The following is a 26,310-nucleotide window of genomic DNA, read 5'->3' on the forward strand; positions in this document are numbered from 1 at the left end:
TGCCTCCTCCATGCCTGATGGCTGGACTTCATGTGTCAACTTGACTAGATTTAGAGTCATTTAGGAGGACACACAACTCTGAATGCATCTGCAAGGACATTTTCCAAGAGGATTAGCTGAGGTAGAGAGGGCCCGTCGTACAGTAGGTGACACCGTCCTGTAACCTAGGAGCCTGATGGGGAAAAGGGAGAGACCCAGAAAGTACCAACATGCCCCTTTTTCTGCTCCCGGATCTACCATCATTCCAACTGCCATCCCATCATGCCATCCCTTGCTATGTTGGACTGACACTTACGGAGGCTGGGGTGAGATGAGCCTTTCACCCCTAGGTGGTCTCTGTCAGGTATTTGATACACAGTGATCTCACTCACAGGAGCTGAACAAGCCAAGTCTCCAGCTGATCCATTGCACTTAGCCTGATGTCCTGTGAGTGGCAGGCATTGCTTCTTTCTCCAGAAAAAAGATTCATTCATATTCAGATTTTTGTCTTTGTTTTACTGTATGTGTGTATGTGACCAGCGTGCCTGTAATCTGCCTTGTGAGTGCTGGTAACAGAACCCCTGTTCTCTGCAAGGGTTAAATTATCGCTATATTTTTGTGCCTATAAACAGTTCTGCGCCGGGCGTGGTGGTGCACGCCTTTAATCCCAGCACTTGGGAGGCAGAGGCAGGCAGATTTCTGAGTTTGAATCGAGCCTGGTCTACAAAGTGAGTTCCAGGATAGCCAGGGTTACACAGAGAAACCCTGTTTTGAAAAAACAAAACAAAACAACCCCCCCCCCCCAAACAGTTCAGCTATGAACATGGATATGCAAACTGTCTCTTTGAGATCGCATTTATTTATTTATTTATTTATTTATTTATTTATTTATTTATTTATGAGTCAGAAATCTCACTATGTAGTTGGTGCGTGACAAAACCTTTCCTGGGGAGAAGCAGCACACAACGTCTATTCACCTCAGATAGGGAACATATGACAGACCAAAGTATGGAAATCCAACTTGGTGATCCCATGAGCTTTACTGGGGTTACTTACAGGAGTAGGAGTTAGTTACTTGCAGGAGCTAACCTGACTCAAAGACAGCTGCACCTCCAAGGCGCAGCCCAGCTCCCAGCATCGCCACAAAGCTGGGAAACCTGGAACACACCTTACAGCATACAGGTAGCTAGGCCATTGAACTCTCAGCTTTTCTTGCTTACTTAGGCATACTGACTGTTTTAGGGACTTCCTAAAGCTGTTTCGAGTTGTTTACCTTCCTGCTTAAGGAATTTCCTGCAGACTGGAAATTGTTCAATCTTGGAGGAAGTTGTTATACAACAGTAGTTCTGGCTCTTCTGGAATTCACAGTGTAGACCAGGCTGGCCTTGAACCTTCAGAGGTCTGCTTGTGTCTGTCTCTCAAGTGCTGGAATTAAATGTGTGTGTGTACCACACTGCACCTCACTCACTTTAAGTTTTTCTTACATTAAAAAAATGCTGTTTTAGGGCTGGAGAGATGGCTCAGCCGTTAAGAACACTGGTCCTGAGTTCAAATCCCAGCAACCACATGGTGGCTCACAACCATCTGCAATGGGATCCGATGCCCTCTTCTGGTGTGTCTGAAGACAGTTAAAGTGTACTCATATAAATAAGTAAATTAAAAAAAAAAACCGAACCGGTTTTTTTTTTCTTAATACTGTTTGAGTATATGTATGTGTATGAGGTTGCATGTGTAGAAGCTCAAGGACAACTTGTGGAGTCAGTTCTCCCTTTCCCCTGTGTGGATCCTGTTGTCGAGCTGGGTGGCAAGGACCTTTTTACTCACTGGCTGTTGTGTGACACTATCCCTGGGAGGAAGTAAACAAGGATTTATTCACTACAGATAGGAGTCAATGGCAAAAGTATGGATATCACGGAAGTACAATTGGTGACCCTATGAGTTCTGGGGTTACTCAGAGGGATAAAGGAGAGGGGTTACTGATAGGAGTAGAGATGAATCAAAGACTAACACTTACCCCAGCATGGGTGACAGCTCAGAAAGCTGGGAGCCTGGAGCACACCACACAGCCTGCAGGGAGCTCCGTGTGTTGGCTTGGATGTCAGACAGAGAAAGCTCAGGAAGGTCATATAATCCTGATTCCTTCCGACTCCAGGTGGGTGGTTCTGACTCTATAAGCCTGAGAAAGCAACCAAGAAGTGGAAGGGACAGTAGCTTATTTCACTCTGTCACTCTGGAGCATGTCCTCAAAGAACTGTGTGGGAGGGGAGCACCTGTGCTCTAGTGATCATAAACTGTCACTCATGTCCTGCTCAGACTTTGAGCTCTCACATATGACACCTGCAGGCTCATGGTGGGCTATGAAACTCTCTGCTTAAGACCAGGCCTACCCAATTCATTGGGCACCAATCTCCCGGGAAGCTCAGGAGTCTTAGTTTTAGTAGTGCTTTGATTAAGTCCAGGACCTGCACATGCTGTGTGCTGAGCTGTGCACCAGATGGAGAAGCTCTGCTTTTTTTTTTTTTTTAAATCTGTAGACAGAAGCATGGTAGAATAACTTCCTGTCATCCACATGTGTATTGAGAAGAGTTAGGTCACAGCATCTTCATAGTCCCTAGACTACCCTTAGCTCCCAGAAGGCAGGAGGCCTCCTTCAGAAGCAAGCTCTGGCTAGACACTGGTGATTTGGAGGCCTAAAAGGGGGCAGGGGAAGAAGGGAGAGGGAGGATAGCCAACGTCCAGCCAGAGTTCCTCCTATGCTCTGGGCAGGCAGACGTGGGAGGGGTGCCAGATGCTTTCCACTCAGCCCCAGGTGGGTATTTAAGCCACTGACCCCACTCAATGGGGGGTGGATAAGGGGCAGCTCCCACCTGGGGGTCCGGGGATGACACCCTGAGCCCTGGGGTTACAGGAGAGACGGTAGAGGGAGAGTGGTTCCCACACAGGGGAGAGTCTGTGCAGTGGGCCTTGATGAACAGAGACAGTCTATGATTTTAGAGCTTTATTATAGAAAGGCAGAGAGAAAGAGAAAAGGTAAAAGAGAGAGAGAGACCATGGCCAAGAGGAGAAAAGGGGGAAAGAGAAAGAGAGAAGAAAGGCTAGAGAGTAAGAGGGAGAGAGAGGAAGAGCATGAGAGGAGAGAGGAAAGGAGAGAGTAGAGTAAGGGGAGTAAGAGCAAGAGGAGTAAGAAAGTGAGGTGGGGCCAAGCAGCTCCTCTTATTGTGTGCTGTAATCTTTATTGTTTCTAGGTAACTGGGGAGGAGTCTAGCCTGAAGGTCAGAAGCTTGGGACATTGCCTACGTGACTATTAATCATGCTTCTCTTGTGGGGCCTGAGGGGACGGTAACTTCGACAGGAGCCAGGGTTCCAGGAGACATGAGAGAACTCCTTCCATCCTGTGTAGGTGAATTATTACCACCAGTTCCCGGGATTCAACATGTAGCCTCAGCTGGAAACCAGGCTGTCTGTGCATACCGCAATGCCATACACTTCAACCACCCTTAGCTCCCAGAAGGCAGGAGGCCTCCTTCAGAAGAAGCTCTGGCTAGACACTGGTGAGTTGGAGGCCTGAGTCACAGGCATCAGGCTCAGTCTGTGCAAGATGGCCTCCTAATGTGCTGTTTGGTTTGAATCTGGTTCCTTGTATCCTCTAAGATTTCCTGGACTGGAAAATTAGTTCCCATCATAGGGTCTCAAGATATGATGTGATGGAGAAGCATGAGACAACTGGAAAGGTGATTAGGACTCTGGAGTGTGGCCATGGGAAGGGACACATGCTATAGACTAGGTGAATGCTGGAGAAAACCCACACACTGACTTGACCATGTGATTAATTCTATTTTCTGTGTCTCTGCTGGTGACAGGGTCCTCAACAGAGGCTAAAAAATGAAGCTGCAGGACTGTGGACCTGAAGCCTTCAAAATGATTAGTTTTTCTTTATAAATACTCAGTCACGGTTACTTTATCATAGCGTTATGAAAAAGAATAACACCCTTTACTCTTTTCAGCGCATACTCTATAATGAGAGAGCCTGCACCTGTTGGGCCTTCCATCAGCCTCTGTATCATGAGGAACCTATATATATTCTTCTGGGTATGCATGGTGGTTTGAGCCTGGGACCCATGCGAGGACATGGCTCATTGGTGGATCTGAGGCACATGGCCTTAGGACTGGCCACAGGGCAACTATTTGGTGACTGGTATGGGAAAGAACTTCCTGCCATGTCCATGGAGTGGAGCCACATGACAGATCCTAAAGCTGTAGGACCCTGGGTCCCCACTATGTGTAACAACCAATGGGGAAGTAACTGCATTCAGAACTGGGTAGTTGACATTAGGATAAACTGAGTTCTGGCTATGGCCAGGTCACACACTGATTTCCAGGCTGAACTTCTGTTCACTGTAAGGGGCAGGAAGCCTTAGAGTGCCGCATACAACTCGACCAGCAAGAAAGACGCAACCACCGGTTCTTCTTAAAGCAGTTTTACTCAGGCAGCTTCTTTCTTAAAATCCCCCAGCCTCTCTGGTTAGTGTTTTTCTCCACTCCAGCCACAACCATGCCCCCACCAATCACCACAGGTCACATCACCTCACCAGGCAGGCTTGCTCAGCCAATCAGGGATTAAGGGCAGGCCATCCACCAAACATGGGCTTGTTTACTGCCTGAAGTAGATTTCCATCCGGCTGGCCAGGAAGTCCGGAATGGCTCCCCACATTAGAGATAGGTAGGTTTTTTCTTTTTGTTTTCTAAATGGGATACACTGTGACTCACACACAATGCACAACCGGTTCATGCCCCCAACACTGGGGAACAGGGACAGATTCTGCTATTTATAGCCTGTGTGGTCCTCAAAAGACTCTTGGTATTTCTAGTCCTACTCAGTTCCATGTTCCTGGGGAGTTCAGTCTGGGAGGTCATGTATGTATCCTGTGGACCCTGTCCCATGAGGGTGACAGATACTCAGGTGTAGTGACTATCGTCTCTTAGCATTCTCTAATGAATTCTGCAGGATGTTTTGGCTACACCACAATTGATTGGTGGCACTTCAAAGTCCCACTGGTTATCCCTGCAGTATCCTTCAACCCAATCAGCCCCAACCTCGAATCCCAAAATCCAGGCTTCCCTGTGAATTGCAAGACTTTTATTGTTGGATTCCTGTTCTTAGACACCTGGGCAGAAGGGGTAGGGCATGCTGCATCTATGCTGGTGAGTAGGGAAGTGGCTTCCTTGAGAGCAAGGATGTACCCATCAACATGACCGGCTGGCTGTTACTTTATTCTGCAAAGAGAGAGCCAAGCAAGGCTTCAGAGGTAAAGAAAACTTCATGCCCCACTGATCACATATGGGGACACCTCTTGGGAGGAACTTCATCCTCTTTGCAATAGCTTTTGAGTTCGATCAGGGATAAGGAGCCTTGTCTCCCACCTGTTGAAACAATCTCTGTAAAGAGCCTCCAATCCAAGCAGATGAGAGAAGCGACCTCATGGGACACCATAGGTACAAGTGGGACAGAGTGGGGAGGAGCTGACAGGGCTCCATGTGAGCTGGTGGGCAGCTGGGGCCCCACAAGGGAACTGACTCCTGTCACATGATGATGACCCTCATATGTCTGCAGCTGACACAATGACTTATCCCACCAGTTCTAGGGACAAGAGTGGGTTCAATTTAATTCTACCCTTGAATGTCCCAGGCCTGGAGTCAACACAGTGACCTTGGAGGTGCATAGGACAGGAAAACTGATAAGTGTTTTGGGGCTGGAGTGGCAGGTTTGAAAAGTTAGGATAAAAGACCCAGGTTGGAGAATGGTGCCAGGCCCCAAGTTTGTGCAGCTAGACTTGGGAAGCTGTGTCAGGAAGGCTGATAGAGGCCAAACTTGGGCAGGGATCTAGTGTGGCTTGGCTGAGTTGAGCAGCCAGGCCCAACTCAGGCAGCCTGAGAGTCCCTTCCTGACCCATCCTCCTGGCGTCCTCAATAAAGTGTGTCACTGTTCTGGATTCACAGAGCAGCTTCCGAGTGTGGGAGAAGTACAAGCCCTGCCCTTAGCAAGACACTTAGAGACTCACGATGAAATTGGTTGCCTGTGTCTTGTCTTCCTCGGTCAACATCCTATAGGAACATTTCTTGATATTTGCAGCATTTTCCAGTACGAGAGGGTCATTATTGTATTGTTTCAGGCACTCAACATACTCTTCAGTGGTCCCATCGAAAAATTTTTGAACTTTTTTTTGTAAAGCTGGGCAAAGGCCACAATCTGGAACACAGAGACAGGGTGACACCCCTCCCCCCACCTTGAAAGACAGGCATCAGCACACCCCAGGGAATAGAGGGTGCGAGAACCTAGAGAGTCTGCATCCCGACCCCCACACAGAGCCCGTATCCCTGACACCCATACACAATACCCACCTCCCTCTGAAGTCAGGAGCAGGGCAGCCCCAAGTAGCAAGAGAGCACCAGTGAGCTTCATGTTAATGGTGGCAGGTGCTCCTACTCAGCTTGGTCCCCTTTTATAACTGCCGTGGTCTGCTGAGTGAGCAGGGAGAGACCCATATCTGGGTCCCTCCAGGCCATTCTCAGGATATGTCTTGGAACTTCCTTGGGCCTGTGTGTTTGTGTCATGGGGAGGTGTGTATTTTGGCAATACAATAAGATCCTGGTCAACATACTGGCTCAGTCTGGTCCCATTAGCAGAGATCTTCTTAAGGTCACATGTCATGTAAAGGCCAAAGGAAGGTATGACTAGGGAAAAGGTCAAATGGTCTCTCAATCAGACCACCAGTAGTGAGGCCCATGTTACCCTGTCACACTGGGGACCTCACTGTCAGTGTTTAGACAAGCCAGACCTCAGACCACTGGCCATGCAACACCTGCCTTGTCTTTGTCCTGCCCCTATCTTCCATTTGCTTTGTGCCTTCCCTTGAACCAGTCTCATCAACCCAAACGTCTCCTGCTGTTGTAGGCAACCTTTAACTTGACCTTTTTGCTGTTGTTCGGTGTTTTTTTGAGATAGGGTCTGTCTACACAGCTCAGGCTGTCCTGGAACTATGTAGATCTGGTTAGCCTTGACCCCACAGAGGTCTTTGTGCCTCTCTCCCATGTGAATGCTGAAATCAAAGGCAAACATTGGCACATCTGCTTAAACTTGACCTCTTCAACCCCTGGTTAAGGTTTATGTTTTGTGTTTTTGGGGTTTCTTTCTTTTCTTTTAAGATGTATTTATGTATTATTTATTTATTTATTAATTCTTTTATTCACTCATTCATTATGTATATGAGTACACTGTAGGTGTACAGATGGTTATGAGCCTTCAAGTGGTTGTTGGGAATTTAATTTTTAGGACTTCTGCTAGCTCTGGTCAACTCTGCTCGCTCAGTTCCTGCTCTCTTTGGCCTCAAGATTTATTTATTATTCTACACAAGTACACTGTAGCTGTCTCCAGATGTGCCAAAAGAGGGTGTCAGATCTCATTACAGGCAGTTGTGAGCCACCATGTGCTTGCTGGGATTTGAACTCAGGACCTTCGGAAGAGCAGTCAATGCTCCTACCCACTGAGCCATCTCTCAAGCCCTGTTTTTTTTTTTTTCTTTTTCTTTTTTGATTCAGGATTAGTCTTGAGCTCATAACCCTCCTGAGAAAGGTGTGTGTGTGTGTGTGTGTGTGTGTGTGTGTGGTGATTCCAGGTTTCCTTGGGGCTGGCGGTAAACATTGTCAAAAGCTATGGTGACTCACACCTTTGGCCCCAGCTCTTAGGAGGCAGAGGCAGGCCGATCTCTGTGAGTTAGAGGTCAGCCTGGTCTACACAGAGAGTTCCAGGCCAGCCAGAATTACACAGAGAGACCCTGTTAATAACCGTCATTAGTATGTTCATTAAGTTCACACTGCAAGTGCCTCATGGTCATTGTCTCATAACTAAACAAGGATATTTCAGTTTGGAGCGACCTGGCCCCCTAACTGGCCACTGCCAGACTGTGTTGCTGCTCTAGCTAGTCTGACTATTGGTCAAAAAGCCAGCATGATGGCCATTTTGAATATCCTACAGCTCCTCTGGAAAAACTAGAGTCCAATCTCAGCTGGTTTCTCCAGCTCCTGAAGGTTCAGCATCAGTCCATCTGTGCCAGTGTGTCTAGAGGAGTTTTGCTACCACAGAATTCCATCTTTACCTGGGCCAGAGTGGAAGTACCTCTAGCAAAGGGATTTTTGTGAGGAATGCTAAGGGGCAAGGCTGTGGTAGGCTCCATGCCCCTCCCATCTATGGAGGCAGACTGCTTAGGCCCATTCACTCAGCCAGGAGACACACTCACGATGACTCACCTGGTATTGCCATTTTGGCCTCACAAAAGGCTTCTGTTGAGCAGTCTTTTTCTAGTCCTGCCATCAGGAGTATGGACTAAACAGACTGCAGTGGAGGAGGCAGCAGACAGCAAAGGCTGAGGCAGGGGTGTGAGGCTGAGTGGTTAGCAGGCTTAGCTGTGCAACAGGCCCAGCCCTTCCAGGCTGCTTCCATTTGGTAGCTGAAGCATTTGACAGGGCTGCAGCGCAGGAGACAGAAGGGTCATGGAATGAAGAGTGGATAGAGGGCAGACTCTGAGGAAGGATAAAAGGGATCCAGAGGACAGAAACTTTAGACCTTTTTTGCCAGAAGAAGTCCAGGGAGCTGTGTAGTCTTTGGAGACTCCACCAGGGTCTAGAGGCATCCACTGCTGAGTGCCAAGGAGGCCTGGTTTCCTGTCCATGCTGTGGAGGAGGCTTCAGCACAGGTAGGCCTCTAGTTCCTATGTAAGTGTGAGAACTGCTCACCAGAGGGTACCCCTTCTGCCTTTACTGTCCCGAGCCATGGTTCTCACCGGCAAGAACACACTTGGACAACCGGATTCTTCTGCAGCAAAAAGCTTTATTGCTTCTTCAAGAGGGAAGACCCAGACCCTGGAAAATGGCGTTGCTTATATAGCCCTCAGCCATGGCGTTTCAGCACCTGATGTGGCGTGTCAGCTCCTGATTTGTTGCTCGCCCATCACCCCATTACTATGCCCGGATATGGGCAGTGACTAGGCGTGAATTCACTCTCGCACCTGCATACAAGGCTTGTTTACTAGTTAGGCACAGTGGAGGCCGGCGCCATCTTATAATGGCGATTGCTCACGGCATGGCTCTCCACACTTTACCACTTGCCAGCTGTTGGGGTTGGACCCTTGCTGCTGTGTATTCAAATGCTAAGTACTGGACCCCATGATTTGGACTCACCTCACCCTCCAATTCTTTGGTAATCTGGTAAGCAAATTCTCACATATACCAAGTGTTGCTTTGTAAACTTTGCTCATCTTATTCTCGGGTCAAATAAATGTGTCTGACAGTCAATTACTGGAGAGAAAAGAGGTATTCTGGGCTTTGGTTACTGGACTTGGGGTCACTGGTAGGGATCATGGGGAGAGAGGAGGAGGCAACCATGAGGCCTGATGCTCATGAGCATGTAGCCAGGAGCAGTGGACCATGAGTACAGGCTGATGGAGCAGAAATAACCTTGAGCAAGACTTAAACAGCATGTAACATGGGGCCTATGGTTTGGATATAATTTAGAATAGCTCATAACCTGCCCAATCTAGGCTTTCAGATCTTCAAATGAAATTCCAAGCCTTTGTGTCTTTTATAGAGGATAGCTAGAATGTGTACTTCATTTACAGCCAGCTTTTGTTCACTGCTGCTACATATGGTGGGCAAATCAAGAGGCCAAAGCCAGCCCCAGAGAGCGTTTCCATGCCCAGGCACAATTTCTATCTTTGTGAATAAGGAGGTGTGATGAGGAAACTTAAGGGTTGGATGGAGAGTCAGTTGTGTTGGATGGTGTTTTGCTGGAGCAAAGATGTGACGGAGGGTGTTCCTGAAAGAAACAGAGGTGAAAGGCCAAGGCAGACTCGTGAAGGAATATTTAGCTGAAGCAGACACAGGTGAAAGGATTTTCGGCTACAGCAAGCATGTGAAAGGACATGTGAAGAAGCATCTTTTGATAATGACACACATGTATTCGTCTGACTTACACTGTGTAGTTGAGCTCCATTTGTCAGGACTCCATAGTGAGAAAGGTTTCAAAAATCTCCAGTGGTGTGTTGTAGATTCTTCCCTCAGACTCTAGTAGATTGGCAGAGTGACGTCGGCTGAGGCAGACACACATCTGACACAGAGCCATGGAGGACAGGTGGTGCTTGGAAGGAGTATAAATAGAACTTGAAAGAGAAGTGACAGAGGTTGAGCTCCACTTGCTGGTACAACTTAGCTCTCCCTAAGAGATGCACAACAGACAACCTCTTTCAGGATTCTTCCCAGGTCCCTGTTGCTGACTCAAGCCCAGCTGAGGCTTGGCTGTGTCTGACACCACTACTGATTCATGTTTGCTATCCTGACTCTATTGAAATGGACTGCTGATATATCAGTGAAGTGTTTGTGAGTAGATCGAGCTACTGCTGTCGACATGTGAACTGAACTGCCGATTTCCAGATAATACACACAGCAGCTGCTCCAAAGAACAATTTTGAACAGGTCCACACCCCTCATATCCTTTTCTCCCCACTACCTCTGGTGCGTGTTGGCTAAAAGGGATGTTAAAGCATTTAAGAATCATCATTAAAGTAATGTTTGAAAAAAATTAAACTTACAGGGATTCAAGACACATAACTGGGGATCATGGGTGGGAAGCACCATGTCTTTACCTCATTTCTTTGAACTTTGCTGGTCACCTGACTGCATTGTGTGCACCTGGACCTTGAATTTATCATTTACCTAGCATGTTTTCCATTTTCAGTGTCTCTGTAGGAGGTAGGACACCATTTCTCTATAAGTAAGATCCATGTGAGAACCAGGGCCTTCATATGCTCTGCTCTCAGTGTCTGAAATGTTTTCCCTTCCTCTGCCTGGGAGATTTGTCACCTAAATCCCCAGACTGAATAAAAATCCAACATGTCCAAGGGAGAGTCAGCTATAGTTTCAACATGTCTAGGTTACACACCAAAAACCCACATTGAGTCTTGTTCCCTGGTGTGTGGCAGGGCTGAGAAGTGTATGGTGGATGATTGAGAAGCAGGGTGGAGCCTCTGCTCTCTGTCTTCCACAATCCCTTGTGGCCCTTCTGCTGTGTACCCAGTGTTCAGACAGCACCAGGCCAGGGCTACCTGAGGTTGCCCTATCCTCGACTTTCAAGATTCCAGACCATGAAGCAAATTAATGTTTTTCCTATATTCATTCCCTAGTCTTGGGTCTTTTGTCATAGCAACACAACACAGATTACCACCTTTCAGTGCTCATGGATCCCTTGTGTATAAGAACACACCTGCCCTGCCCTCCACCATAGCAAAGGCTTTATGCCCAACTTCCTCCTCCCTAGCTTCTTTTTCCCTGGCTGCCTTTCTCTTCTCTTTAGAGGTCTGAAGGCTCAGGAGAGCAAGGCCTTCCTCTCTCTCGGGGTCAATACACTTAGGAGCTCTTCACAAATGTTGGAATATTGGCTGAAGGGCTATCTTACTTCTCTCAAGTCTATAAACAAGACCCTTCTTAAAATGTTCAACACTATTTTCCCATTTAACTCAGGCTTGGGCTCAGACACCCCAGTCCCCTATGCCTCTGTTATATAAGTGTTTGTGTTTATGTAATTTGGCTCATATAAAAGTAAAGATTGTAAGTGTCTTGATAAGTCAGAATTAAGTAGTTTGTTGTAAAAGGCACTTGACTGTCTCTTTCTCTTATATCAGCTGGTGACAGAATGAAGCTTGCTGAAGACTTACTGGTTAGCTGAGCCAAAGAGGATTCACATCCAGTAATTGTCTTGGCAATTAGGTGCCAAGTACTACGATCTACTTGTAGTCTGTCTGGTGAGTCTACTGGTCTTTGTTTTTATGTCCTTGTATGTTGCAAGAGCTGCAGAGGCCTGTAAAATGTTCCCACAGGGGCTTTTCTCTTCTGTACAGGGTTGGGAATGGAGACAAGGGTATAGTGTGGCTAAGCAAGTGTCTACTTCCAGGTGACACTACTCTGCTTTTGTTTATGGTGTCTTCTCACAGCAACAGTAATCTTAACTAAGACTCATGGCCAACATATGTGTAGGCATAGGGTGACCAAGGAAAGACATTGAAGTGCATTCAGTTGCTCTCTACCATATAAATATGTGTATGCATTTTATATACAAATATGTATACACACACATGTAGGTGTATGTCTGTGATTTTTTGACATTCTATTTAGTTTTCTTTTATGTGTATGGGGATTGTCCCTGCATGGGTGTCTTATGCAGTCATGTTTGCATTCCCTGTGGAGGTCACAGGAGAGCATGGGATCCTCTGGAACTGGAGTTACAGATGGTTGTTAGCTGCCATGTGGGTGATGGGAAGTGAATCTGGGTCCTCTTTACATCTGAGACCACCTTATATTTTTGAGACAAGGTCTCTTATTATAGCTTGCTAATTTTGCTAGATGGGCTGACCAGTGAGTCCCGGTGGGCTGTCCGGTGCTGAGGTTACCAGGGTACACTTTTTGCCAGGCTGTCCTCACAGGTTCTGAGGCTGAAATTCAAGGGTACAAGTGTGTGTAGCAAGTGCTTCCCTGACTGGGCCACCATGTTGAACATTACAACTTGTAATTGAACTCACAGTAAGGGAGTTCAACTCGCAGGAGGAGCATCTACAGATTCTTGTGAATTCTTCTGTGAGATGTAAGAACACTGATTTTCATCCATGTTCATTAATATGCCATGCAACTGTTCACACCAGCATGAGTTTATAGGTTATTTCACAATTATAGTTCAATCCAGTGTCATGTTATTCAGTTTGTTGCTTAAATTGTTTGATATTCATCCATTAGGAACTTGTTTGGGCTTCCTCATGCCAGTTTCAACAGATATTTGCCTGTGTGTTCATGTGTTCGTGTGCTTGTGTGTGTTTGCCTATGTATGGGCAGAGGTGCCAACATGTGTGTATGTGTGTGTGTATGTGTGTGTGTGTGTGCGCGTGCGAAGGTCAGATGACAATTTAGAAGAGTTAATTCTCTTCTTTTACCAGATGGGTTCTGGGATTTGAACTCAGATCTTCACCTTCAATCACTCCCCCTTTAATCACTGACCTATCTCTTTCCACTTAATTTTTTTTTGGGGGGGTCTATAGTAATTTTAATGTAACAGAGAAACCAGGCGGCAGTACTCTACATGATTAGAGCAGGTGGTGGTTATCATTCCCAAGGGCTGAGTCTGAGCCGGGCTGGCAGCACACAAACTCCAGAGTATCTCCTTCTGATCCTACCCTGCACGTCTGACTCAAGTGAAGAGATGGGCTGTGCAGCCAGGATGGATGGAGAGGTCCAGCTGGGCAGAGGCCCCATCCCAGTAGGGGCCAATCAATCAATGACTGAAGAGGACTCTGAAATCAAGGGCAGGGTTCCTCTCTCCACGGCTTTTGATGAGAGAGGAGGCTATGCATGAGCAGAAAAACTATGCTCTCCATTCTTACGTAACTCCCGATAGGCTGAGGCTGACGTTCGCAGTAGGACAGGATGAGACTCTAGGCTCTAGAAAAGCAATGACAAGGGGCAGGCGGACATGACACTACATCTTCTACTGTCCCTGTTGAAGTGGCAACAGACCTGTTGGTTTTTGTAAAGCATAATTTCTGTAATGTGGTCTGCTGACACAGTTTGCTCCACACCAGGAGGACGAACTTGAGGACAACTGTTAATGACAGAACTAGTTATTTTTCTCTTACAGCCTCTATTACGGGAGGCTCTACCGGGGTCCACGGGGGAGCCCCTGATACCACCTGAGGCTTTAGGTAAAGCGTCTGATCTATTCCAGTGCCATGGCTGACAGATGTTTGGTGCTGTGATTTTTCTTGCGTGTGTAAACTTTCAGAAAAGCTGGAGACAAAGGGATGAGGGAGTTTGGTTTAGAGCAGATGAAGTTCCAGATACCAGCCGAGGAAGCCTCCGCCCTACCTCGCTTCCAAGGAACGAGTTCAGTAGCTGAGTTATGCACCGTGGTTGGAAACTGGATCTACTCACCACCACCCACCCTCCCTCACCCTGCACGTGACGCTCACGAGCGCAAAGGCTGTCGGGAAAGTGGTTTCTATTCCTTCGCACCTGGGAATTACTTGGTGACCTGGTGAATGGCATGGGCAAGGTAGCCTACATTGCCAGAGGTGACCCCTGCCACGGAGATTCGGCCATCCTTTGTCATGTAGACAGAGAACTCCTTGGTCAGCCGCTCCATCTGCTCCGGCTTTAGGCCGGTGAAACAGAACATGCCGATCTGGTCGGTGATGTGCTGCCAGTTGTGGGAAGAGCCCTCTTTCTTCAGGTTGGAGACCAGCTGGGTCCTCATGCTGATGATGCGGTCAGCCATGCCTTTCACCTCCTGCAACCATTGCTTCCGCAAGTCTGGAGACGTCAGGATGGTTGCTGTGATCCGGGCCCCATTGAGAGGTGGGTTGGAATACAGGGGATGGATCAAGATCTTCAGCTGTGACTCTACCCTTTTGGCTTCTTCTGCATCTTTGCAGACCACCGTGAAGGCTCCCACACGCTCACAGTACAGGCTCATGTTCTTGGCATATGACTGGCAGAGGCAGACATTGATGCCCTGCTCGATGAAGTGCCGCACGGCCCAGGCATCCTTATCACTATCACCACTGGCAAAGCCTTGGTAGACCATGTCAAAGAATGCGAAGAGATTCTTTTTCTTCACCACGGACGCTATCTCCTTCCACTGCTCTGGACGCAGGTCCACGCCTGTGGGGTTGTGAGTGCAGGCATGCAGGAGGAGGACACTCTGCTCTGGGATTTTTGATATGTCTTCTAGGGCTCCGGAGAAGTCAAAGCCGCAAGTCTTGGGGTCATAGTAGCGATAACCTTGGAGCTGCATGCTGGCATCCCTGAAGATGGGTGTGTGATTTCCCCAGGATGGTTTGGGCAGAAAGACATCTCGGCTGAACTTAAGAAAACCTTTGCAGAAAACTGGCTCCGACCCTTAAGGCTCCAGTCCCGGAAATGGTCTGCACAGTGACAAACGGGCCGCTTTTCAACACTGTGTTGTTCTCGCCCAGGGCCAGTTCTGCAGAAGCCTTACAGAATTCAGCCAGTCCCCCAATGGGCAGGTATTCTTTGTCCAAATTTTTTGCAGCAATCTGGGCCTCTGCCTTCCGGACACTGGGGAGCACGTAAGGCTTTCCGTTATCATCCAACTCCCAGGTTCATCTTATTGCTGTTGGTGTCTCTCTTGAAGGCTTCGGTAACGCCCAGGATGGGATCTGGAGGTCCCATTTCGACATGTATCCCGAGCATTTGTTCCCGCCGGCAGAAACACACTCAGGACAACCGGAATCTTCTGCAGCAAAGCTTTATTGCTTACTTCTCAGTAAGACCCCGACCCCAGAAAATGGAGTCGCTTATATAGCCCTCAGCCATGACGTTTCAGCACCTGATGTGGCGTGACAGCTCCTGATTCGTTGCTCGCCCATCACCCCACTATTACACCCTGAGAATGGGCAGTGACTAGGAGTGAGTTCACTCTCACACTTGCACACAAGGCTTGTTTACTAGTTAGGCACAGCGGAGGCCAGCGCCATCTTATAATGGCGATTGCTCGCAGCACGCACAGCTCTCCACAGCGATTGCTCGCGGCTCGGCTCTCCACAGACATGGGTCCACCAGGAGCTTGCTCTGGCAGAGGCTGCAGCAGCTAGGCCTGGGTGAAAGGCAGCAGCCATCTCGGAGAGGATGCGGCTGGAGTGCAGGAGGGCCATGGTGGGCAGTAAGATGGCAGTGGATGGTGGTAGAGCCGAGATCAGGGAAGCGTCTGCTGGAACCGAGGTGCGGGCTCCTAAAAGGTGAGGACAGTCCACTTTACTTTTTGAGACCAGGTCTCTTATTGAACCTGGAGCTCACATGAGATTAGACGTGCATACCACCACTCCCATGAGTCCTGGGGATCTGAACCCAGGCCTTTATACTTGCATAATAAGCAATTTGCACATTTATCCATTTTTTTGGTTGCCCCTGTTTATGTGTGTGGTGCTGTGGAATAACCCAAGGGCTTTTCACATGCTAAAAACAATACTGTAACACTGTCTTAGGAAACTAGTGACAAAATGCCAGGAGAGAAGTGTTGCGGCCTGCCCGCAGTCCACAACACGAACGGTTCAACTGAGAATGGCAGTTTGCTGAAAAGAGAGGAATCTAGACGGGGCGGAAGAAAGAATGGAGCTAAGACAAATCCTGATCAAAGCTCAATTTTACTATTTTCAGACACCCAGTTATAAAGGAAGGGGAAGGGAACCCAATATCCCGCCAAGTAACTCAGGGTCCAGTAGCAGGACGAACACGTGTGTGCCTCCAGGCAGCAAAGGCAGGTTCCAGCAGTGGGCGTGGCAGGACGAATGAGCCGGTAGCTCCACCCTTGAGCAGGCAGGTTCCAGGCTGGGGGAAGGGAGGCCACATTTCCTCCCATTAGATAACAAAACAAAAATAAAAAAGGGGGTGGCCTGAGGCAGAAAAATTATCTATGTTCAATAGTTCTGCCTGAGTTTTTTAGGGCTAAAGAAAAAACCTGTTTCCGTGGGATTTCCTAACTTTTCTAATGGTAAACTGTATCTGGCTAAGACTGTCTTTAAAGCACTGACTGAATAGCAGCGCTGGGCTGTAGGCTCTGACTTTATAATGCTAATTAGTGCTGAATAGGTAGCTACCTGTTTGCATTTTAAGTAGGGCGTTGGAACCCTGGCTAAGTTTAACTAAACAATTTTAGAATAACACTGAGCTGATAATTATCCACAATTTTGGGTGAAAGGCAGGGGAACAGGGAGAAGGGGGTAAGACTGGCTGGCTCCTAGTACAAGGCCAGTTGGCTTTTTTATTTTTTGGGTGGGAGGCAGTGAAGGGCTTGCCCTTACGACAGCAAGGTCTCCAACCTCTCTCCCCCCTATTAATTAAGTTTAAATAGGCAATGCTTAACAGAGGTGATCAAATGATTCTTTTCATCCATAGATGAGTGGGCCTTTAACCTTGACTTGGGTGGACATTGATCTGATTCCTCCCGTGAGCATTATAACAACTCACATCTGTGGCTCTTGGTATCTTTTGGGGAGGGGAGGCAGAGCCTTAAGTATTTTTGGTTTTTAGCTGGAGTCAGATACCAACCTCTTTCAAATCAGGTGTGTCGCACAGGGAACTCAGAAACGGTCAAGCTGGACCTTCCCTCCGCAGTAATCTCCTGCGCCAAGCGGTACCCATACTGTATTCATATGATTATGAATCAGTAGCACAGTTCTGAGTTTATGCGCGGTCTCTATATGAGACTTGTCAACCTCAGATTTAGCAAGGCCTAGACAAGAATTATGTCAGTATTAACACCATTAATTTTGGTTAAGATAGGAGCTGAAAGTCTTTCCTCTTCATCCCTGTTATTCCCAGTAGCCTGAGGAACTAAGGACACCTTGCAGTAACAGCAAGGGTGAAAAGCCAGAGGCCAGCTAAGGGACTAAGCCCATCTCTATCAAAATAAGAACTAATCTCTGTAAATATATATGAAATTTCTACTTCCCTAGCTCTCCTGGTAAATCTAAATCTTATCTTAGACTGAAAAGCCACATGCTGGGATGTCCTTGGAAGGGAGATTAGCAGTACCACCTGTTTGCTCTTAGGGGCGGAGAACCGGAGAATGTAGATTGACCTGCTTGAGAAAAGGAAGAATTCTAAACAATGAGAGTGTAGCAATGTAAATTTTCTGTTTGGAGAAGTCAAGGTACTTTATTTAGATGCAAATTGTAAAACTAAAGTTAGTTTCAAATTAGAAGTAACTGGGTGCCAGCGGCGTTTCGCTGCAGACTGACCTTTAATGTCAGTTTGCAAAAAGTTTAGGACAAATAAGGTGAAGGCAAGATGAGCCTTTGGTGACCTTGGGGGAAATGCTCTGAATTAACTTTGCTAGGTAATTTAGAATATAGGAATCTCTAATAATTGAACTGAATATTAGACCAGTCTAAGATTGAGTTAGAATGGCTGGTCACACTGAAGAAGAGTGAAAAATCATTATGACTCTATTAAATGACTAATTTTACTAAGTCTGAATATACAGTCTCTGATGTACTATTGCCATAAAGTTAAAAGGCTAGAAGCTAGTCTAAACTGGAAAAATGACAAGCAAGGATTTAAGGTAAACTTCCCTTGAGAAGCATTAGTTAATAAAATACTTTCCACTTAGGAAACAATATATACTGAAAGATTAAAACTTTTGGCTTCTTGTAAAGAAGCAGAAACAATAAACATTTTTCTTACATAATGTAAAGCTATATTAGCCATACGTAGAGGCAAAATTTTCTAGTGATTACCAGTTTACTAGAAGCAAAAATCTTTGAATTTAAGCATTATTTTAAACATCTGAATAGATCTGTAACACTGTTAAAAAGAAATTTTCTTGAACACAGGGAAAAACTTTTTTAGGCATTGTTTGCAAAACAAAAGAAAGGGCCACAAGCCGCTCTGGGACTGCCCAGAGCCCTGTATTGACTCAAAGGTAAAATACCTTTTAATTTGAGCATCAATCTTAAATTTGCAATCAAACTGCAAGCTGCAGTCAATGGAACAATGGCAGATTTAACCATAATTTTTAAGTTTTTGTGCAAGGTTAGGATAATATCTACAACTTTGGGAAAGCAAAACCTATGTTTAAAACAATGTATCACTGTTAAAATCAATATTAGAAGCATTACTATCATATTACGAAGTTTGGATATCAATTAATACCTATGAATACCTATTAAAGCAAGCTTTAACGCTTTAATAAAGAGGCATTGCTTTATATCTTATCTTAAATTTTACTATTTAGGATAGGAACCACATTAATCATTATCTAAACTAGAAATATCTTAAGAGACTCAGCCTCTGAAGCTTAATCTCAAACTCTAACTCGCTTCAGGGCCTTACCAACTTTCTCCCAGGTTCCACAATCTATCGTTTCTTCTTCTTTGAACCATGGACAACAGCTATCTATCTTATCTAAAAAATTTCTGACTTTGAACCCTTCCTTCTTCCACCTAAGCAGCTTTCTAAAAAGCTGCGGCACACCGCCTGTCTCCATATCTAGTTCCGATTAACGAACTACTGACCCCAAGCAGAAACAGTGTTGGGTCAGCACTGATTCAAACTTGATTCGTATCCTACCGCATCCTCAGCAACACTTTACAAAACTGAAATTTTTTAGGCTAGCGCTAGCATGTGTACCTGTCCGTTGCTCCGATGCTCCTCCAATACGAAGATCCTTTCCTTTCTTGTGGAGCTCCACACAGCAGTCGTTTCTCTTAGCATCCCTCTGCCATTCTTCAGGTCCCAGTTCTGGCGCCAACTGTTGCGGCTGCCCGCAGTCCACAACACGAACGGTTCAACTGAGAATGGCAGTTCGCTGAAAAGAGAGGAATCTAGACGGGGCGGAAGAAAGAATGGAGCTAAGACAAATCCTGATCAAAGCTCAATTTTACTATTTTCAGACACCCAGTTATAAAGGAAGGGGGAGGGAACCCAATATCCCGCCAAGTAACTCAGGGTCCAGTAGCAGGACGAACACGTGTGTGCCTCCAGGCAGCAAAGGCAGGTTCCAGCAGTGGGCGTGGCAGGACGAATGAGCCGGTAGCTCCACCCTTGAGCAGGCAGGTTCCAGGCTGGGGGAAGGGAGGCCACAGAGAAGCACCATTCTGCTCCCAGTTTGAAGAGACACAGTCCATCATGGTGAGCTAGGCACAGTGAAGGAACTTGGGTGGTTGGTCACATCTACAATCAAGAAGCAGAGGCACAAATGGATGTACTCTACTTGTTTTTCCCTTTCCACTCTGTCTATGACCATAGTCCACACTGCCATAAGAAAGTCAGTCTAGGCCCCAGCATAGCCCCACAAGAGACAGCTATATCAGGGTCCTTTCAGCAAAATCTTGCTGGTGTATGCAATGATGTCAGCGTTTGGAAGCTGATTATGGGATGGATCCCTGGATATGGCAGTCTCTAGATGGTCCATCCTTTTGTGTCAGCTCCAAACTTTGTCTCTGTAACTCCTTCCATGGGTGTTTTGTTCCTAATTCTAAGAAAGGGCAAAGTGTCCACACTTTGGTCTTTGTTCTTCTTGAGTTTCACGTGTTTTGCAACTTGTATCTTGTATCTTGGGTATTCTAAGTTTCTGGGCTAATATCCATCGGCTATGCTGGTGCCTGGTAAACACAGAAGTGGATGCTCATAGTCAGCTATTGGATGGAACACAGGGCCCTCAATGGAGGAGCTAGAGAAAGTACCCAAGGAGCTGAAGGGGTCTGCAACCCTATAGGTGGAACAACAATATGAACTAACCAGTACCCTCGGAGCTCGTGTCTCTAGCTGCATATGTAGCAGAAGATGGCCTAGTTGGCCATCATTGGGAAGAGAGACCCCTTGGTCTTGCAAACTTTATATGCCTTAGTACAAGGGAATGCCAGGGCCAAGAAGTGGGAGTGGGTGGGTAGGGGAGTGGGGGGTATGGGGGACTTTGGGATTGCTTTTGAAATGTAAATGAAGAAAATACCTAATTAAAAATTTTGGAAATGAAAAAAAATTAAATTAACTCAAACAAACAAACAAAACAAAAAAAGAGAAAGAAGTCAGTCTATTCACATCAATTGACCACGTTTAAAACATTCCACAGAGAACCTTGTTTTTATGGCAACTCTCAACACAGTCAGGATGATCATGGATTATTAACAAGAGTAACCATCACACACCTCAAGCAGGCTGAGCTTGAATTTGAGAGCTTCCCATCTCAAGAAACGAATAGAACAACACCCAGATGACAATCACATTGGTGCTCAAAATGTTTTCCTTAGGATAAGTAGGTTGATCTGAACTTGAGACAGCTTACACACACAGCACTGCCTGTGGCCTGTGGAGCAGTGTAGTTACAGCCAGGCAGTCCACAGTAGTCTGTGGGGTTGTGGACACTGAGAGTTCATGTACTGGGGTGAATCCCTCACTCTACCACTCACTGCATGGATCTACTACCACATGGATCCTTTGAGACATGGTTCCTGACAGAGCTGAAAGGGGGCAAGGTGAGCAGGACAACAGGAATGAGCTATTGTGGAGTGAAGCAGACTTTTTGGCAGAAAACCATCACTAGACCCTGAGGATACCCACATGGCCAAACATCTGGGCTTCCAGACAGGTGAGAGTTTGACCCTTGCTCACCCCATCTCAGTCCCATGGAGATATCTAAGTGGGGCCCTGAGACAGACCTAGGGGTCCTTTGGAGGCCACTGGCAAGGAACTGCAGAAGACAGTTGATGCTTTCTGCCCCAGGTTACAACAGTTTTGGTGGGTGAGATGGGGAGACAGAGGTGTTCTGGTGATGAGTCTCATGATGAAGGGCCCTTAGAAGCACAGTTGAAGCAGAGGCAAGTGTGGGCCTTCCTGAAGTTCAGATATGCAGGTCTGCCCACTCATGTGAAGTGTGTGTCTCATGGAAACCATGTTGTATCTGCGAGGCTACAGCCTTTGGGAGGGTAGGACTATGGGAAAAGTTAGTTAAGGTATTTATAGATGTGTCAAGGAATCTTGAGCCTCTGTTTCCTCCAGCCTGTGGTCTTTTAATGATGCTTTTCTGTCTGTGTTTACAGTGGAAGCATGTGATCCTTACTTTGGAGCCTATTTTGCAGTACTCAGTGGAAGTAGGCTAATTCTGAATGCCTACCTTTCAAAGTTTCAAGCTACTGCAGAGGAAAGGGTGGCCTTTGGAAAAAATCCAGGAGTGCTTCAGTGAGGAAGCAGGAAAAACCAAACTTTTGAAACCCCAAATTCTGGTAACGTCCTCCCTAATCCCACTCGACCATGCAGCAAATGGTGGAAGGCTGTGTACAAATGATCAATGCGACCATTAATACAATGTCAGGTGACATGTAACTGAGTAGTCAAACCCTTGCCCACCCTATCACATGTCAAAGCAGCATGCCAGGTACACATCCAGCCAGTTCCATGCTTGTTCCTGCAATTCACTGCCACATGCTGGGTAAACATGGGATTCTCACCCATAATAGGAACAGGGGAGTCCTTGGACTGGCCTCTGCACAGGTATGGTACCCACAGGTCTATAGTAAGATTCTGAAACTTCTGTCTACTGGCTGGCCAGTGACTTCTTTGGAACCTCCCTTGACTCTACTCACCTGCCTCAAATGGAGCCCCTCTTCCACTGGCATCATACGAGCTACAGCCTGAACCTCCCTTAATGTCTGAAATGCCACACCCACCCCAGGGAGTGCCTGCAGCTGCTCTTCACAGCTGTCACCTGATGTCTCTTCTTTCAAGTTCGTCGGTATTGCAGAGATGTATATTTTGAACAGTGCAGCTCTCACCGTGTTTCCCAAAGTATTTTAGCTGAGTGTCAGGTCCTGCAAAACCACAGTGCTATCCAAAAAGGAATTTCTTCTAACAAGTCCACATGGGGGATGTATTTTTAACATGGCCACACAGCCAATGTGCCTGGGAAGATGTCCTCAGGTATGGGAAATATCAGCAAACTCATACTCAGCTATCTTGTCCCCCTTTAGACTTAGCCTCCGTCATGCCTTCCAGAAACTTCTCCCCTTCTTCCCTGCCTGGCTATGGCAGCTTTCAGGCTTCCTCCTGAAGGCTGTGGGTGGGCTCCAGTTCTCTTGAGGCAGAGTCTGTTGCTGGAGACCTGAATCACTGCATGGGATTCTCTTTCCTGTGGATGAGGAACAATCTCTCTGTTTGCTTGGGGAGCCTGCTGAGCTCCTGCACCTTGCCTGTAGCCAGCTCTCTCCCTGTCTGTCTCTTTGTTTTCCAGATAGCTATAATCAACAGCCCAGAATGCAAGACATACTAAACCAACGATGCCTTAAAGAAAATTGAGGATATGCCTAACCAGAATTCAATCCATTAGAAGTTAATGGTTTATAGCCAACCCATTTTTGCAATGTGTGTGATTCAAGTGCCATCTTGCTTACCTGTCCTCTTTCTCTCCTGAAGTTGGATTCCTGACACCTGTGCCCTCATCCTGCAGTCTCTTAGGCTGGTTCTAATAAATGCCTGCAGCTCTGTTCTGTGCCCTGTGTCTATGTGCTGAATGGGAATCATATGAGGTCTTCAGATAATCTGGGGAACAGTGAGAGAAATGACTTGTGAGGTCACTGAGATCAGGGTGATGCCCCTGACTAGCCAGGTGATCCTGGGAGAGCCATTGCAGCCCTCCTTTTTTTTGTTGCTGACCTGGAACTCACAGAGATCCACCTGTCTCTTCCTCCTGAGTGCAGGGATTATAGGTGTGAGCCCCCACTCTCAATTTACAGCAGCTGTGTGAGACTGGAACTGGGGTTGTGTGAGGGCATATAGCATGTAAGCAGCCACAGGCTTCACCAGGCTGGCAGGACAGAGAGGAGGTTGAGAGACACTCACCTCAGGTGTTGCCTCTGGGCTTTCTCACAGGACTGTGGGCTCCTTGTGTCCAGTAATAACAGCAGAGTAACTCAGGGATGATGACATGGGTGTACTCAGGTTCTCTTGGTTTGCTAGTGACAGTCACTATTTGTCAGAGCCTGGCCAATACAGCAGGTTCCAAGACAGGCAGGGTTACACACTGAGACCCTGCTTCAAAAACAAAACCAGGGGTTGGAGAGATGGCTCAGGGGTTTAGAGCACTGATTTTCCTTCCAAAGATCCCAAGTGGAATTCCCAGCAACCACATGGTGGCTCAAAGACATCAGTGAACCTCTTCAGGTGTGTCTGAAGACAGCAACAGTGTACTCATATTCATAAAATAAATAAATAAATCTTTAAAAGAAACCCAAAACTTAAAAGTAAACAAAACACTTCAATGGGGAAAGAGATAGGAGTCGATGCCCAGCAAAGTAAAACGAGCTAAGGTCTGGAAAGAACGTTCAATGGGTAGAGTGCTCCTGTGTGTTATTGGAGACCTGAGTTCTACTCCCAGAACCTATGGAAAGCCAGACTTGTTAGCATGTGTCTATCGTTCGACTGATCCTGTTGAGAGATGGGAGGACACAGGTGAATCCCCAAAAGTTTGTAGACTAGCTACGCTGGCAATCAATAATGTCAGACAGCCAGAGGCCTGTCCTAAACAAAGGCTGAGAATTGTCTTCTGATCTCCACATGCCTGCTGTGATATGTGCGTGCCTGCTCTCCCTTATACACTCAAACACAAAACAGCAACCCAACAAGTAAAAGGGAGGGAGGACTGCAAGCAGTGTAAATTAAAGTGATGAACTCCATTAGTTATAATGGACATATAGATAGCATAACAGCACAACTCTTATTCTGTATAATAGTGGCAAAAATTGAGAAGACTCGTTGAACAGAGCAGGTGCTGGTGAGCAGGCTGAGGGACTGAAAGTCATACAAACAGGACACATTGGTCAGTGTGTAAGACTGACAAGCATGGAGCCATTGCTCTCTTCATCTGTTTCCTGATGTGACATGACAACACCTAAGGCTTCCTAAAGAAGGCTGGCTGGTCCTGAGGAAGGCCAAATGGCCTTCCCAGGGAGAAAGCTCTCACAGGCAAACCATTGACTCTGAGAAAACAGACCATCTTCACCTTTTAACACCCTATCCAGTTTTTTCCCAAAATACCATCTCAGGATCAGGCATGGCCCTGAATCTGAAACCTGTTGAGATTATTCAAACCAGCAAATCCAAGAACTGTTTCCTGTGCTCATGGAATCCCCAAGAAAAGGGTGAGGCTTCTTTTGTCTCTCGCTCAACAATGGTCTGTGTGACATAGCTTTGTGTGTAATTCCCTGTGTGCCTTCTCTTGATACATGTAAGTACTATGTTCTTCATTGGTGACCTTCTTGTGCCATCATGTCTAGAAGGTAAAATCTCACATGTAGAAATGAGACACGCAGACCTTGATGCCTGGATATTGACACACAGAAGAGAGGAACAGGTTAATGCTTTGATCAGGTTCATTTGCAATGGTCTCATCCAGAAGGCAGCTAAAATCCTTGGACTAATGACACAGGAGCAACTGCCTTATAACCCACAATCCCACACTCATATTTTAATGGAAAATCTTCATGGTCCTAGAGGAATCAAAGACTTTTATTATATTTACAGGAACTTCTGAAAGAGGAAAACAAATCAGTGAACACCAGGATGGGCAGTTAGAAAAGGGGTGACGATAAAGGGGTCACATTAAGAGCAGTGAAGGTGTTCATTATCATGACTACAGTGATTTTTGTTTTTTACACTAAATAAGACCTACCGTGCTAGGCGGTGTTGGAGTAGGCCGTTAATTGCAGCACTTGGCAATTAAAGCAGAAATATCTCTGAGTTGGAGTCCAGCCTGATCATCAGAGTGACTTCCAGAGCAGCCAGGGCACCCTGCTTCACAATACAAAACTACCACCACCACCATTAACAACAACAAACCTCTCACATTTTATAATTTATGCACAGTAGAGGGCATAGCAATTCTGCTTCCACCAAGCTTTAAAAAAAGAAATGGTTAAGTACAAAAGAAAATATTTTTAAAACCATCACTAAAATCTGATTTATTCTGTGTATTGGAAAAACAGAGTTTGACAAATGCCCTCCGGCCCCACAGTTTTTGGAAGAGATATCTACTTTGATCGAAGCAAGGCATCATGAACAGTAAAGACTGGCTTTGAGTTTTAATCAAAGGACTATCATATCTTTCTTCTTTCTCCACTCTCTGGCCCGTGTTGCCAGAAACATTTGAATATTTTCCTACAGAGAAATAACCAGAGAAGGCCAGAGAGCCTCTGTGTGCCTTCATCTCTCACAGCACAGTGCTAACAGCCTTCTTGGGTTTGCTGCCCTCAATTTTTACTAATCAAACCTGCTGTATGGATATATATGTGGCAAAATGCAATGGGCTTATTGTACACTTGATATCCTTGAAGGATTATACATGAAGTCGTACATGTTAGGCTTCGACATGTGTGACATGATACATACCAGCTGCCAGAGATGTACCAGCTTTAGCCCTAAGGACCAATAGTGATAGACTCTGGAAAGGAATTTACACAGATTACAAGAGCAATGGGGCTATTGACACCTCCCACATACCTGTCACCCATAGCTCATGTCTCTCTGCTCATGTCCAGGCATGAGTCAACATATGGGTGATGGATGTATCACAAAGGCCACTTTGGGAGTCATTTCTGCTGTCTGTCACTAAGCTGTGTGAACAGGTTGCACACTCCATGAACTCCAAGGTCCTAGTCCAAAGCAAATCTTCTCATATCAAAGAAGGGAGATCCAGCAGCTCAAGTTGTCTTTCAGTGTGAGATCTTTGTTTTA

The 26,310-nt window shown here is 46.4% G+C and overlaps 1 protein-coding gene and 2 pseudogenes across 1 annotated transcript; 1 reads left to right on the forward strand and 2 right to left on the reverse strand.

Annotated features, from left to right (window-relative positions):
* Positions 1-5,223: 5,223 nt before the first annotated feature.
* LOC110299418 (major allergen I polypeptide chain 1-like) lies at positions 5,224-6,439 on the reverse strand. The gene is made up of 3 exons (XM_021169105.1): positions 6,379-6,439; positions 6,039-6,226; positions 5,224-5,253 (listed from the first exon to the last, which is right to left on the reverse strand). Exons 1-3 carry the CDS (start codon positions 6,437-6,439, stop codon positions 5,224-5,226), a joined length of 279 nt encoding a protein of 92 aa, XP_021024764.1.
* A 2,759-nt stretch (positions 6,440-9,198) lies between these two features.
* On the forward strand, positions 9,199-22,852 carry LOC110288004 (secretoglobin family 2B member 20-like; annotated as a pseudogene).
* On the reverse strand, positions 14,081-15,743 carry LOC110298791 (aspartate aminotransferase, mitochondrial-like; annotated as a pseudogene).
* Positions 22,853-26,310: the final 3,458 nt, after the last annotated feature.

This window comes from Mus caroli, unplaced genomic scaffold, assembly GCF_978045245.1.
Source record: "Mus caroli unplaced genomic scaffold, Mus_caroli_1 scaffold_8, whole genome shotgun sequence".
In the NCBI taxonomy this organism is placed as follows: domain Eukaryota; kingdom Metazoa; phylum Chordata; class Mammalia; order Rodentia; family Muridae; genus Mus; species Mus caroli.